Source organism: Bubalus kerabau, chromosome 2, assembly GCF_029407905.1.
Source record: "Bubalus kerabau isolate K-KA32 ecotype Philippines breed swamp buffalo chromosome 2, PCC_UOA_SB_1v2, whole genome shotgun sequence".
NCBI lineage: Eukaryota > Metazoa > Chordata > Mammalia > Artiodactyla > Bovidae > Bubalus > Bubalus kerabau.
This window is the reverse complement of record NC_073625.1, coordinates 180381513-180396072: the sequence shown is the minus strand read 5'-3', so window position 1 is coordinate 180396072 and position 14560 is coordinate 180381513. Positions and strand designations below refer to the sequence as shown.

General features: G+C 48.0%; 1 protein-coding gene across 1 annotated transcript in view; it reads left to right on the top strand.

Moving 5' to 3' along the window:
- The window catches only part of EPHB1 (EPH receptor B1), a 462131-nt gene that overhangs the window by 440882 nt on the left and 6689 nt on the right, over positions 1-14560 (top strand). Inside the window, exon 13 of the mRNA XM_055569620.1 lies at positions 8351-8500. Coding sequence (XP_055425595.1) covers positions 8351-8500 — 150 coding nt within the window. The remainder of the gene's footprint in view (positions 1-8350; positions 8501-14560) is intronic.

The window sequence follows — 14560 nt, the reverse complement described above, 5'->3', positions numbered from 1 at the left end:
TGGCACGTTTCCTTGCTGAGTCCAGATGAAGCCTTAGGATCCTTCTCAACCCAGCTGTTAACAATGACCAGAGCTGGTATTTGAGATGAGACTTCACTCAATCCATGACTTATGCTCGATTGGTCTATGCTAGTGATTCTTAAAGTGTAGGAGCCACATTGAAAATTTATTAGAAATGTAAATTCTCAAAGCCAACCCTAGAGCTAGTACATTCGAAAGTCCAGGTTAGGGCTGTGTGATGTGTGTTTTAACAGGACTGATTCTGATGCACATTCAAATTTGAGAACCACGGCTGCAGACCAATACATGTGCTCAATGACTGCTCATTAGAATCACCTGAAACATGTTAAAACTCACCAGTACTTGGGCACCACTCCCAGAGATTCTGAAGAAATTGGATCACCTATTGGCATTTTAAAATAATAATAGTAATGACCTTCACCAGAGTGATCCCAGAAGCACATGCTAGGTTTACTGGGTATGTCAGGAAAAGATATTGACATGGCCTTCAGCTAGTGCTCTGTAATTAAGATGCAGCTACCCAGGCCTGGACTGACTGCCTGGGTCTGAGGACACTGCTAGCAGAGTGAGGGTGGGTTCTCCCTGGGGCATGTCACCGTCATCATCAGAGCTGCCTTCTGACTGTGGTCCTCAGTACCACATCAGTGGAAGCACCAAGGCTCTGTCCTTGAAGACCCCACCCCACAGCGCTCATGTTGCTAGGCAAAGGGCAGTCCTTCAGGAAGAAGACTGATCACCAGCACTGAGGAGATATTACAGAAGGCCCTGTGGTTTATCTGCTGGGCTTCCACCTTAATGTTAGAAAGTTCCCTCATCCCCAGATCCCACTACCATCACCCGCCCAGTAGTAGCCCATGGTGGACCTGGGAATTTAACAGCAATATTTTTAACTAGTGCCTGATAAAATGGCATATACTCAGTGTATCCATTTCCTTGGGCTGCTATTAAGAAGAGGTGGCAAGAGTACACAGAACTATACAGAAAAGATCTTCATGACCTAGATAACCACGATGGTGTGATAACTCATCTAGAGACATACATTCTGGAATGCGAAGTCAAGTGGGCCTTAGGAAGCATCGCTATGAACAAAGCTAGTGAAGGTGATGGAATTCCAGTTGAGCTATTTCAAATCCTAAAAGATGATGATGTTAAAGTGCTGCACTCAATATATGCCAGCAAATCTGGAAAGCTCAGCAGTGCCACAGGACTGGAAAAGCTCCATTTTCATTCCAGTCCCAAAGAAGGGCAATGCCAAAGAATGTTCAAACTACCACATGATTGCACTCCTCTCACACGCTAGTAAAGTAATGCTCAAAATTCTCCAAGCTGGGCTTCAACAGTATGTCAACTGTGAACTTCCAGATTGTCAAGCTGATTTAGAAAAGGCAGAGGAACCAGAGATCAAATTGCCAACATCCGTTGGATCATCAAAAAAGCAAGAGAGTTCCAGAAAAACATCTACTCTGCTTTACTGACTACGCCAAAGCCTTTGAGTGCATGGATCACAATAAACTGTGGAAACTTCTGAAAAAGTTGGGAATACCAGACCACCTGACCTGCCTCCTGATAAATCTGTATGCAGGTCAACAAGCAGCAGTTAAAACTGGACATGCAACAACAGACTGGTTCCAAATCGGGAAAGGAGTACGTCAAGGCTGTATATTGTCTTATATGCAGAATACATCATGAGAAACAATGGGCTGGATGAAGCACAAGCTGGAATCAAGATTGCCGGGAGAAATATCAATAACCTCAGATATGCAGATGACACCACCCTTATGGCAGAAAGTGAAGAAGAACTAAAGAGCCTCTTGATGAAAGTGAAAGAGGAGAGTGAAAAATTGGGCTTAAAACTCAACATTCAAAAAATTAAGATCATGGCATCTGGTCCCATCACTCCATGGCAAATAGATGGAGAAACAATGGAAATGGTGACAGACTTTTTATTTTGGGGGGCTCCCAAGTCACTGCAGATGGTGACTGCAGCCATTAAATTAAAGGATGCTTGCTCCTTGGAAGAAAAGCTATGACCAACCTAGACAGTGTATTAAAAATTAGAGACATTACTTTGCTGATAAAGGTCCATCTAGTCAAAGCTATGGTTTTTCCAGTAGTCATGTACGGATATAAGAGTTGGACTACAAAGAAAGCTGAGCACAGAAGAATTGATGCTTTTAAACGGTGGTATTGGAGAAGACTCTTGAGAGTCCCTTGGACTGCAAGGAGACCAAACCAGTCAGTCCTAAAGGAAATTAGTCCTGAATATTCATTGGAAGGACTGATGTTGAAGCTGAAACTCCAATACTTAGGCCATCTGATGCAAAGAACTGACTCATTGGAAAATACCCTGATGCTGGGAAAGATTAAAGTCAGGAGGAGAAGGGGACGACAGAGGATGAAATGATTGGATGGCATCACTGACTCGATGGACATAAATTTGAGCAAGCTCTGGGAGTTGGTATTGGACAGGGAAGCCTGGCATGCCGCAATCCATGGGGTCGCAAAGAGTCAGACATCACTGAGCTACTGTACTGATCTGAAACAGCAAGCATTTTTTTTCCCTCCTAGTTCTGGAGGCTAAAAGTCCAAAATCAAGTTGTTGGCTGGGTCACATTCCCTCCAGAACTTCCAGAGAGAAATGTGACCGAGGCCTCTCTCCTCATTTCTGGTGGCTGCTGTCAACCCTAGCCATTCCTTGGCTTGTAGATGCATCACTCCCTTTGCTGTCTCTGTCTTCACTTTGCATGCCCTCTTCTATCTCTGTATTTTCACATGGCCTTCCTGTAAGGACACCAGTGACTGGATTTAGGGCCCACTCTAATCCAGTATGGCCTCACCTTTTACTTCCTGTTACCCAGCAAAGGGCTGACGTGCATAGAAGCCAATACTATGGCACTAGCATTTGAGAGGAGAAGGCAGTGGCACCCACTCCAGTACTCTTGCCTGGAGAATCCCATGGATGGAGGAGCCTGGTGGGCTGCAGTCCATGGGGTCGCTAGAGTCGGACACGACTGAGCGACTTCCCTTTCACTTTTCACTTTCATGCATTGGAGAAGGAAATGGCAACCCACTCCAGTGTTCTTGCCTGGAGAATCCCAGGGACGGGAAGCCTGGTGGGCTGCCATCTATGGGGTCGCACAGAGTCGGACACGACTGAAGCGACTTAGCAGCAGCAGCAGCAGCATTTGAGAACAGGCAAAGCTTTATTGTGAGGTCGACCAGCAAAGAGACAGGAGACAGGGCTCAGATCTCTCTCTCTCTGATCGATCCAGGGTTGGGTCATAGTTTTACAAATTAGGGGAGGAGGGTTGGTACATGGACCACTGGTGCGGCAGGTTTTGATTAGAGGGTTTTGGAGCGTGGCTGTTTGTGGTATGGTAAAGAAGCTGCAGAACTGGTCTTCATGGACAATGAACCTTTAGCTTCTGAAAGGGTTTCAGCGTTCAGGTTCCATCATGTCCTGGTCCTTTGGTTCTGTGGCGTGGAAAAACTTTGGTTCCGGGTGTTATATGAGATCAATAAATTCTCTGCATACACTTCAGCTGTATGACTTGCAGTTTTGTTCCTATTGCCTCTGAAAAATGACTCAGCATCTTGTTAGAAACAGAATAGGGCCAGATTAGAGCTGGTTCTGTGGTTACAGTTCCATCCTCAAAGACCAGATTTCCAAATAAGGGTTAGGGTTAGATTATCACGTGTACTGATACAGGAATTTAGAAGTTGAGTGTATTGTTTTGGGGGTTGGTGGGGGCAAACTCAACTCACAACACTCCATAAATTCTTGTTTAATGGTAACAATAATATTCTGAGTGGTTTACATATATATATGTATCATGTTGGATCTTCAAAACGACCCCAATATGTTTTATATATTATAAACCTGTTTGAGCGTGGGCATTATGAAATTCAGAGCCACTACATCACGTCTCAGTCATAAACCTATCACTTCAAGGGGATTCCTCCCGCACATGATTCCAATGATTCTATGACTGACAATACTCAATATTCATCAGTGTCTGGATTCCTGTAATATCCCCACTGAGGCTTTGTCTCACACCTGATGATGGAGAAAAGTACTGTAACAGTGCCCAGACAGCTAGAAACATTACCCTTCTAGGCATCTCTATGCTGAATAGCTAGGAAGAGAAACCAGTGCTATGCTCAGACTGTAGCCTGAAAAACTCCACAGTCCGGTGGGTCCTAGAGCCGGAGATATGAGCTATACCTCTCTAATGTCACTGCAGCGAGGCAGCGAGCTGTCTGGGGGGCCTTGGGGATCTCTGTCACCCGAGAGCGGGGCTGAGTGTCCTTCCTGTCAGGTTCCCAGCAGGGTGCTTGCCGAGTGGGTGCTGCATAGATGTTTATTGCAGGCTGGCTGAGCCTGAGGAACTACAGTACCTCTAGGCTGAAACCTTCTACCTATTGGCATCACTCTTAGTGGTAGGTGTGGCTGTGTGTTTTTAGCAGGTGCCCTTGAATGGCTGGGTTAAAATTAATCTGCTGCCAGACATCACTTCCTAGTGTATCAAATCACACACACACACAGAGTCTTTGCAGTTGGTCTCATACCTGAGTTAAGGCGTGAGTATTCTGAAACACACTTTTAGAAGTGTCACACTTGTGAAGAATGCCACGCTTTACCTGGAAGGTCAGTGTATGAAGTACACTGATGGTGAGCTGCCTTCCCATCCTCTTCTCTTCTCTCCCACCATGTCCCAATGGTGACTCCTATAGATGCTCTAGGGAACCTGGTCCCCGGTCCCTGCAGAATGCACACCTGTGCCTTCAGCATCCCTGGGGGACATCAAAGCATCTGGTGCTTGGAGGAACCCGTGCAGGGGACAATGCTCTCTTCAAGCCCAGTGTCAGCCCCTCTGGCCCACAAGGGTGCAGAATCCTTCCCGTGGGCTTCATCTGTCGTCTGCCCCCCTGAGAATTTGTCCCTTGTGCTTCCTCCCATCCAGCAGAGCAGATCACTCCTTCCTTATGCCTCTTCCTCATGCCTCCACTGGCAAGAACCAGGACCCTCAGAGCACTTGGCCGTCACAGGGGCACCCTGACCTTGGTCTTTCTGGTCCAGACTTCTCTTCTGGAAGAAGGACCTTCCTCATGAGAGGAAGCGCCGGCAGCTGCGATGCCATTCCATTTCCTTTTCACCTAATCCCCTGCGTGGGGCTGGTCACCATCTCTACATTAATAGATTTTCTTCCATGTAATTGAAGATGAGTTAAATAATCCATCATAATTACCTCTGAGCATCTGAAGGCAATGCTGATGATGTGATGTTTGCAAAGCTGAGAGGGAACTCTAAACCCCCCAGGAAGGAGACCACCCAGCCCCTTCCCTCCTGCCAGCCTGGAGGTCAGCGTCCCCTGCTCTCTTGGCGGGGGGCCTTCGTGACAAAACTGTCACCTGCCTGTCCAGGGTGACTCTTCTCAAAGGCTCTGTCACCTGCTGGGATGGAGGCAGGGTGGTGACAGGATGAACTCTGTGTTCAGTGAGGCCCAACAACGCAAGGAGGTGCCTCGCCAGGGGCCTGGCACTGCCAGCTGACGTGCAGGAGGGAGGTGCCACAGCTGTCAAAGCCGCCCCCGGGGTCTGCCCCAGACTTGGCAGAGAGGACACCTTCAGACTCCCAAATCGCCTCTTTGAAATTCAGGAGAAGCACGCTTTCATCTCCCTTCCCCGTTCCCTGACACAAACAGGCGCAAAAGAGAAGCCCTGACTCTGATCCACAGACCCACATGACCAAATTCTCTGTTTCTCACTCTCTCACACACACTGGTACGTTTTCACTCTGAGTCTCATTGCCTCTCTCTCACACACACACAGCCTGACACTAATTAAATTCCTGCTCTCTCCTACCTTACGTAACCCAGGTGTATTGTATTGAGAGACCCCTCTGCTCCAGGGGAGCCCCAGGTCCTCTCCGGGTGTGGCAATATCCCCCACCCAGTGTGGCCACACAGCATGGGATCTCTGAGCTGTCGGACACTGTGTTCGACAACTCCTGGTTCACTGGCTGGATTTTCCACCTCTCTTCCCAACCGTGGTATCAAGGAGATAAAACCAATAAATTCATCCATGTTTGGGGGGATGGTGAGAACGGAGCATCCTGTTGCCTCCGCAGCCAGAACCTGCCCTCAAGGCATTTGTCACGTGGCTGGTATTTGAGTTGAGGACTCTCCCACCACAAAAGCCTGCCACAGTCCTGGGGGAAATCAGGGCTGTCTTTGCGGAAAGCTGGATGTGTGCCTGGGGAGGTTGGGGCCAGAATGCCTTCATTCCTCCCAGACCCCGGCTAGGAAACCAGATAAAAATACACTTTGCAGCTTGCTCCTTTTTCTCTCACTGGTGCTCAGATTAACCACTTATGCATTTTAAAGGTATTTTTTGCTGAAGTCCAACGTGTATTTCTGGTGATCTGAACAGATCATGAGGATGGTCAGAATAAAAATAGCCTCCTTCAGTCAAGGCAGGGAGCAGATGAGAAGGGGATGGAGGGACATGTAGGCCTCGTGTATTATGGAGGCAGAGCCCAGGCATCTCAATGGGGCCAGGACAGTGAAGTCCAGTGTTTGGTGTGAAGACTTAAAAACGAGGATCGTTTTTTCCCCTAGAGAATGATGAACTCTGCCCCCATGAGTGGCATCAGTACCCGAGAGAGCTCCCCTCTCTTTACATCCCCCTTCAGAATTCCGTGCTCTGACCACCCTACATTGGGGGAAGTTACCTCCCTATCTGCTGCCTGCTACCCCCAGCATCTGCCCGTGCTCCTCTCTGCCTGGACTTCCCTCCTCCACATGCTCTGCCTGATTAACTAGTTACCAAGTGGATAGCATGGACCCTCTATGCCTGGCCCTGCCCCAGCACTGGATGGATAGTAACCCCGTTTTCCTCATGACACCCTGACTATGTAAGTGTGATCATTACTCCCATTTTGGCAATAAGAAACAGAGGCACAGAGAGGTTAGATAACTTTCCCTAAGTCACACAGGTAGAAAGGGACAGTACTGGTATCCACATTTGGCCAAAGGCTCCAGAGAACTGCCCCTCTGACTGTTCCTGGCCACCTTCCCTGACCCCTTCCAGTGTTAGGGAGTCTCCTCCAGTTCTCACACACCCTGTATCCCCCTCGGCCTCACCCTCATCACTTTCCATCTTGCTAACAGTACATATTAAGTTTCTGTTTCTTGTCTGCCTTCCCATGCCCCATGCAGGTTGAGGGCAGGGCCCCTAGCTGGCTCAGCTCTGGGACACCAGCTCCTCCTGTGCCAGGAAGGGCCTGGCACAAAGCAGTGCCCACTGCCTATCTGTTGAGGGGGTACGTGTACAAATGGATGGATAGCAATCCCTTGCTTCTCAGGTGGCTTGGTGGTAAGAAACTTGCTTTCCAATGGAGGAGATGCAGGCTCAATCCCTGAGTCAGGAAGATTCCTTGCAGGAGGAAATGGCAACCCACTCTAATATTCTTGCCTGGGAAATCTAATGGACAGAGGAGCCTGGAGGGCTAGTCCATGGGGTCGCGAGGAGTCGGCCATGACTTTGTGGCTGAGCATGCACACTGGTAAACAAAATAGGCTGAGGTCTGGCAGATGACCTGAGGGCCAAGCAGAGAGCCAAGCTGAAAACTTCCAGGGTGGGGCTGGAGGGGGGAAGATGGGGAAACAAACCTAAGATTGGCCATTTAGGAAAGTGTCTGCAGCTCTGGATGTCAACCTGCACAGAAAGGCAGGGGGGAGAGCCAGCATCTTTCAGTGCTGGGCCGGGTAAACCAAGTGTGGCCAGGGCTGCCTGTGGCTTGCAGAGTGAGGACAGCCTGTCCCCGGGGCTGGAGCACAGGGTGCAGGGGGCAGAGGGTGATTTGTGGTTGGGGGTGTCCAGAGGTGTTACCTTCACTGTCTTCCTGTTTTGCTTGCTTAGCTTCCTTCTGACCCAAGTGTTGTGACTCGTACGTACAATACCGTAGGCCAGCAGAGCCGCATCTGCCTGTCACGGCTCACGTAGCTGATCTCACAGTGTCCTATGCATCTATGTTAGTTCCACTGCTCCTCTCACCCATGGTGATGATAGGATCAGGACATAGGGAACTGGGGGTGAATGCAACCGCAGCCCCAGTCACCACCCCTGGTGTGGAGCAATTCGATGTGCCCACACGTGGTGTGAGAGAGACCAGCCCTGCAGATTCCTCTGCCTGGGGACCCCACTGTCCTAGTTCGCAAGACATCGGGGTAGGGGTGGAAGGATGGACGTGTGTGCCCAGTTTATTCTTACCGACTTTCAACTGGGAACCCAGTAGTTGGACTGACCAGGCTTCTCCTTCCCCCAGGGAGGCAAGATCCCTGTGAGATGGACGGCTCCAGAGGCCATCGCCTACCGCAAGTTCACGTCTGCCAGCGACGTCTGGAGCTATGGGATTGTCATGTGGGAAGTCATGTCATTTGGAGAGAGACCCTACTGGGACATGTCCAACCAAGATGTAAGTGTCAGCTGCTCCCGGCTGCTACCACCCTCACCCCAGGGGTTCCAGGGCTCTGGCATGCCAGGCCCACCTGGTTTCTCACTGGGCCTTGGGTCCTGAATGTGAAGTGTCTGATGCAGGGTACTCAGGGGCCTCCTTTGCACCAGTGTTTGAACTAATCAAGAACCCAGCACAGAGATGTGATGGTTCCTATGACCCCAAAGCCTGAAAATGTGCCCTGACCAATCTGGGAGATGATGGGCTGGTTCTGAATGGCCTGAATCATGAATAGATCAGGCCCAAAGTTGACCAGGGAATTGTACCCTGCTGCCAAGCACTTGCCTGCGTGCCCTCTGTCACCGTGTGTGATGGAGAGGGAGCAGTGCTGGTTGCCTGGCAGGACCTGGCTTCCAGCTGCTCTGCTCTGACAGATGTGCTGTGTTGAGCCAGCAGCAGCTTTTGTCTGCGACTTCTGTGTCTCAGCTCTAAAGGGAGGAGTTCATTGTAAAGGCCCTTATTCCTGAGAATCTGTTCTTCTGAATCCTTGGCACCTGTTGGTGAAGGGGGTGCTGAGCAAGAGTCCCAGAGTTGGTCAGCTCCAGACGGGTCTTGGGCGGGGACGAAGCTGAGTGGTCAGCAACACCCCTCCCTGACCCGCAAGGGACAGGGAGATAGGAAAGAGAAGCGTCATCTGAGATGCTTTTAGCAGAGGCATTTTAGGGGTGTTCCAGATGGGATCCTTTGCTCCATAATTACCAAAAAGTGGATAACGTTTTGTGGATGATTTGCTTTGATAAGGTCACAATCAAAATCCTACCTGGATCCCCCCCACCTCATCCCTGGGACCACTCCTTCTTGTGTTCTGAATATATACAGTTCCTTTGGGGCTAAGGGGATCGAAGTCTGCAATATCTGCATTACCTGTGTTCTCACTTGCTCTTCCCATCACTGGGGAGCAGTTATTATCTTCCCCAACCTCCAAGGAAGAAGAGACAGGGCTGGCCCAGTCCAGATGGGGAAAACAGCCACCCCAGAAGCACTTCCATCATGGGTTGGGCTCCCAAGGCACTGGTAAACTGGAGAAGTTGGCCCCCAACCAGTCCTCTGTCCAGTCAGAGGTTTCCAGCCATGGCTGTTGCTCAGAAGGTTGAGAAAGGTGGTGACCTGTCTAATGAAACAGAAAAGGAGCTGGGTGCTTAGCAGTAATGCCCCCTGTTCCAGAGGGTAGAGTGCCTTCAGCCCAGAGCAGGTGAAAAAGCTGTCTCCTCAGCCAGGTTCTATTGCTGACCATAGGTGGTGTCTAGATCCTCTATTATCTCTGATTCTCCATGCTTTGCCTCTGCTCCTGTAGCGTGTCGAATCAGTAAGTGTCGGAATTGATGCCAAGGCTGCTTTCATGAAATCAGCTGCACTCTGGTTCCGTCCACACTGTCAGCTAGATGAGAAATAAATGTTAGCCAGAAAAAGCAGACCCATGTTGTCCTGCCCAGAGACTGTAATCCGATTAAGAACAATTCAGCACATGTGGAATGGATTTGAAAACTCTCTGACAGGCAAGATTTGACATTCAGGATATTCTCAGCAAATGTATTCACCTCTGCTGAAAACAAATGAAGTTTCTGATATTAGACTTTCAGAAATCCCAAATCATTCACTCAACAGACACTCAGAGTTTGCTAACCGTGACTAAGCATTGTGCTTACTGGCTCTATTCTTTGGGGGTTTACAGCCCAGCACCATATACACAGGGCTATGGGAACATTTGGGGGTAGGTAAAGAAGGTTTCCAGATATTTAATGCTTGAGCTGGGCCTCAAAGGGAATAGGAACATCTGCAAAGGAGCAGTTTTATTCTCCTTTTGTTTTTTGTGTTTTTTTTTCCCCCTAAAATAAAGCCTTTCACCATTGACCCAAGTACCAGTTTACTCTCTGTGGAAGGCAGAGAGTGACTTTTGCCCATTCAGAAGGCATCTCCCGACCCGGCCTGGGAGAGACCCAGGAGGGGCTCCCGGCTGCAGCCCGACTCATCAGAAACCACTGAGGTGGTGGCAGTAAAGGATTTTACAGATGACAATTGAAAGGCTTTAAGAAAGAGAATTGCAGAGGCAAGTCGGAGTGCTGGTAATTGGGCTTCCAGAGCCCAGGAAGTTCTTTGAACATGTACAGACAGTTTGTCAGCCAGAGAGAGAACTTGGAAGTTCTACTGCTTGGATCTGATTGACAGAGATAATGAGAGTGGCAGTGTCTGTGGAGAGGAGCTGCGGTTTTATTGAAACATCAGAGCTCAACTTAACCCCCTCTGCCCTGGATCCTCCACTACTCTGAGCTCCTCCACTTCACTCTCCACATGGAAGGTCGAGGAAGCCCGCCCACCGCCCAACTCACTAATGAAAAGTGCATGTCTGGGGGCAGTTGGGAGCCCCGCTGGGGACAGGAGGCAAGAGGAGGGGTCCTGCTCCTTTCAAAGAGGAGCACAAGCCCTGGGCCCCTGGGCCAGACCACCTGCCCCTCATCCCCACCCAACCCCACACCTGCCATCCCAGGGTACAGATGAGCAAAGGCAGCCCACTGCACCTGTCGCTGCAGACCATTCAAAGTGAGTTAGGCCTGCTCCATGACAGCGCCCGACATGTTCTCACTGCCACACTCACCATCAGCTTCTCTCTGGAAATACCATCTGATCTCATTTCAATCGCCAGTCTTTCAACATCCACTTATCTCATCCTGTCATGGATCAAGGAAAGGGGCCCAGGCAGAAGTGAAGTGAAAGTCACTCAGTCCTGTTTGACTCTCTGCAATGCTATGGACTATAGCCTGCCAGGCTCCTCTATCCATGGAATTCCCCAGGCAAGAATATGGGAGTGGGTAGCTGTCCCCTTCTCCAGGGGATCTGCCCAACCCAAGGATAGAACTCAGGTCTCCCGCATTGCAGGTGGATTTTTTTTTACAGTCTGAACCACCAGGGAAGCCCACAAGGGGCCCAGGACTTGCTCTGATTTTCAAGTCTGCTCAGCAGGATGCCCTCTGACCCCAGGTTTGGGTCACATCTGTGTTCACAAGTCAGATGCAGTTGGATGCAGTCACTGGTGTTAGGACTGTAAGTCCCAATTCTGCCTCCTCTTGGCTTTTTCCACAGCTGCCAGTGAGGCAGGTGTGACAGGGAGTGATCCCCAAGCTCCATTAGAGGATCACAAGTACTTTTTTGAAATAATGATGTTTTAATTTGAATATAACTTATATGTACTTAGAAAATTTAGAAAACACCAATCCTTAAAAAGAGAATAAAAATTTTCAAATGTATAGTGCTTCAGTGAAGGACACAAGTAGATGAATGTTGTTGTTTAGTAGCTCAGTCATGTCAGACTCTTTTGCAACCCCATGAACTGTAGCCCACCAGGCTTCTCTGTCCATGGGATTTTCCAGGGAAGAATACTGGAGTGAGTTGCCATTTCATTCTCCAGGGGATCTTCCTGACCCAGGAACCAAACCCAGGTCTCCTGCATTGTCAGGTGGATTCTTTACCACTGAGCCACTGGTAAAATCATAGATTAATGTTACCCATATACCAACTAATGATTTGGTATTTTTTCTTTGGAGCAGAGAGAAAAGCTTTAAGAAGCATCATTGCTCCCAAAGTATTATCTACTCAAGCAATAACAGCAAAGTTGTCCAGAAGAAATAGTAGATGGAATAAAGTCCAATTTTGTAAGCAAAAGCAGGGGAGGGGGTTCCCGTCTCCTCTATCACAAAAGGTGACACTCTGGGAGAGAGGTCCCATTTAACAAGTCCCCACTACCTGCTTGGTGTTTTCCAGACACCATCTTCCTAAACCTCCAGATGGCTGGTAGAGAACAGCAGCACTTTCTGCAGAGAAGACCTCCACTGTAATAGCCATGGCCACAGTGACAGCCTCCACGTGACGATGGGATCCTTTTCATGACTCTAACGTTTGGTGCTCAATGCACACTGCCTCATTGTATCACTTGGCTCTCCTGACACCCCCATCTGTGCAGTTTCAGGAAGTCAAGTGACTCTCCCATGTTTCTGGAGCTAATAAGAAATGGAGTTAGTATTTTAACCCAGATCTCCAAGGTCTCTGTGCTCAATGGCAATGCCACACCATCATCGACACAGTGCATGGGGCTTCGGACCTGCAGGGAGGAGGAATCAGTGACTCTTTGATGTCCTCTTTAAAAGAAAGTCAGCACATCAAACAAACAGAGGAAATACATAATCAAACACCAGAACAGTCTTTCGGAGATTCTAAAGAGGTGGTGTGTAGAGGAGACAAGGGCAAAGCGACTAAATGCCATCTGGTCTAAAGCTCCCAGACAGGAGAGTCAGAGCATGCCAGTACTCTGGCCACTCAATGATGTGCCAGGAGTGCTTGGGTCAGCTGGTCACACCTCTGAGCTGTGCCCACAGAAGGGCTTTGCCTCAGTGCTCCTTCTTCTTTTGGGCAGGCAGAAGAGGAATCTTGTTAGGGGGAACATTGGTGTATGGGAATCTGGCCATGAAATAATTCGAGCAACGAGGCCAGCAGTGTAGGGGAACATGAGCTGCCTTGCATTGGAAGACTTTAGGGGCCCCATCCCCCTCAAAGAAGTTGAATCTGGACACAAACCCCTCCTGCTGGCCCCACCAGCTTGTCTTTAGGCAATCCAGAGCTTGTGGAGCCATTCAGTGGATAATCCCACTTGTCCCCATGCTGAGTGGGAACTCTGTGACTGGGCCCCTCCACCTGGCTGTCTGGAAGGAGCTAGAAAGGATGCCTCGTTACTCACCCTCTTGGGTTACTTGCTTTAGCTGCATATCCCCATTTCCTACCATGAAGACATCAAACAGCTCCAAGGACTGTTCTCCAGGCTGAGATCACTGTGGCAATCCCAGAGAGTCTGAAAGAGTAGGCTTCAAGGTGTTCAGAACATGAACTTAGATATCTCTTTCCCAGCCCTGTCCCTCACTAGCTGCGTGCCCTTAGGTAAATAACTCCCCCTGATTGCATATTCATTTCCTCATGGGGAAATAGGGCTAAAATGGACTCCTGAGAGGGTAATAGGTAGTCTGATTGACAACAGTCTGGCCGAGGTAAACATTTGTTGGTGGTATATCATATTATTCAAAAGTGCACGTCCACAGTAGCTGGTTTTTTATAAAGTGATCATATTGGTATGGTTTGTGTGCTTGTTTTCCTGAAACATTGTGGGTGTTTTTTTTTTGTTTGTTTTTTTTTTTTATTGCCACATTGAATAGAAGTAATAATATACCTTGATTATCTCTAATGACTTCAGGTTATTATATTATCTCATTCCCCCTCATGCCCTGAATACCATGCATAGAATTTGTAACAGTATAAACTAATCAAGAATATTCACTTTCTGACCAATTTACAAAGTTAAAAAAAAAAAAGAATAATCAGTTGAAATGAATCTGACATATTTTAAAGTAGAAGCAAAAACACCTGAAAATTCCTGAGCTCCAAATTATTTCCTATGTTGTTAAAGGTCTTTAACTGTTGTGTTAATGTAAAATCAATGCCTAATTATTATAGGGTATAAACATATAAAGAAACAAAAAGACAAACACAAGGGCATTCACATTTCTACCCACCCAGGGGCAACCACCCTTAGCTCTATCGTATAGACCCTTCCAAGGACTTTTCTATGTATGTGTGTAATTATTAGTTTTGTTTTGTTTTGATTCTTGTTTTTCTACAAAAGTAAAATTATACCATACCTGCACTTAGACAGCCTGCTCTTTTGCCTAATATAATAATGGGAGTATATTTCCATTTCAATAGGTACATTTTTGCAACATCTTAAGGCCTGCATTGTATTCCATTCCTTGCATTGTGCTATGAGTGTGCCATAATAAATTTGTATGTTTAGCACTGGGTCACTTGTAATTATTTTTACCATTTCCAAAAGCAGAGAGCAGGCATAATTAATTTAAATGAATTAGAAACTGAGAAGTAAAGGGTGCTTACAGATCCTAAAATCTTTGCAAAATTATCCCCTGGAATCTATGAAAATTAACAAAACTTGATTGAAGATATTTATGTTGGATCACCTTGTTATTT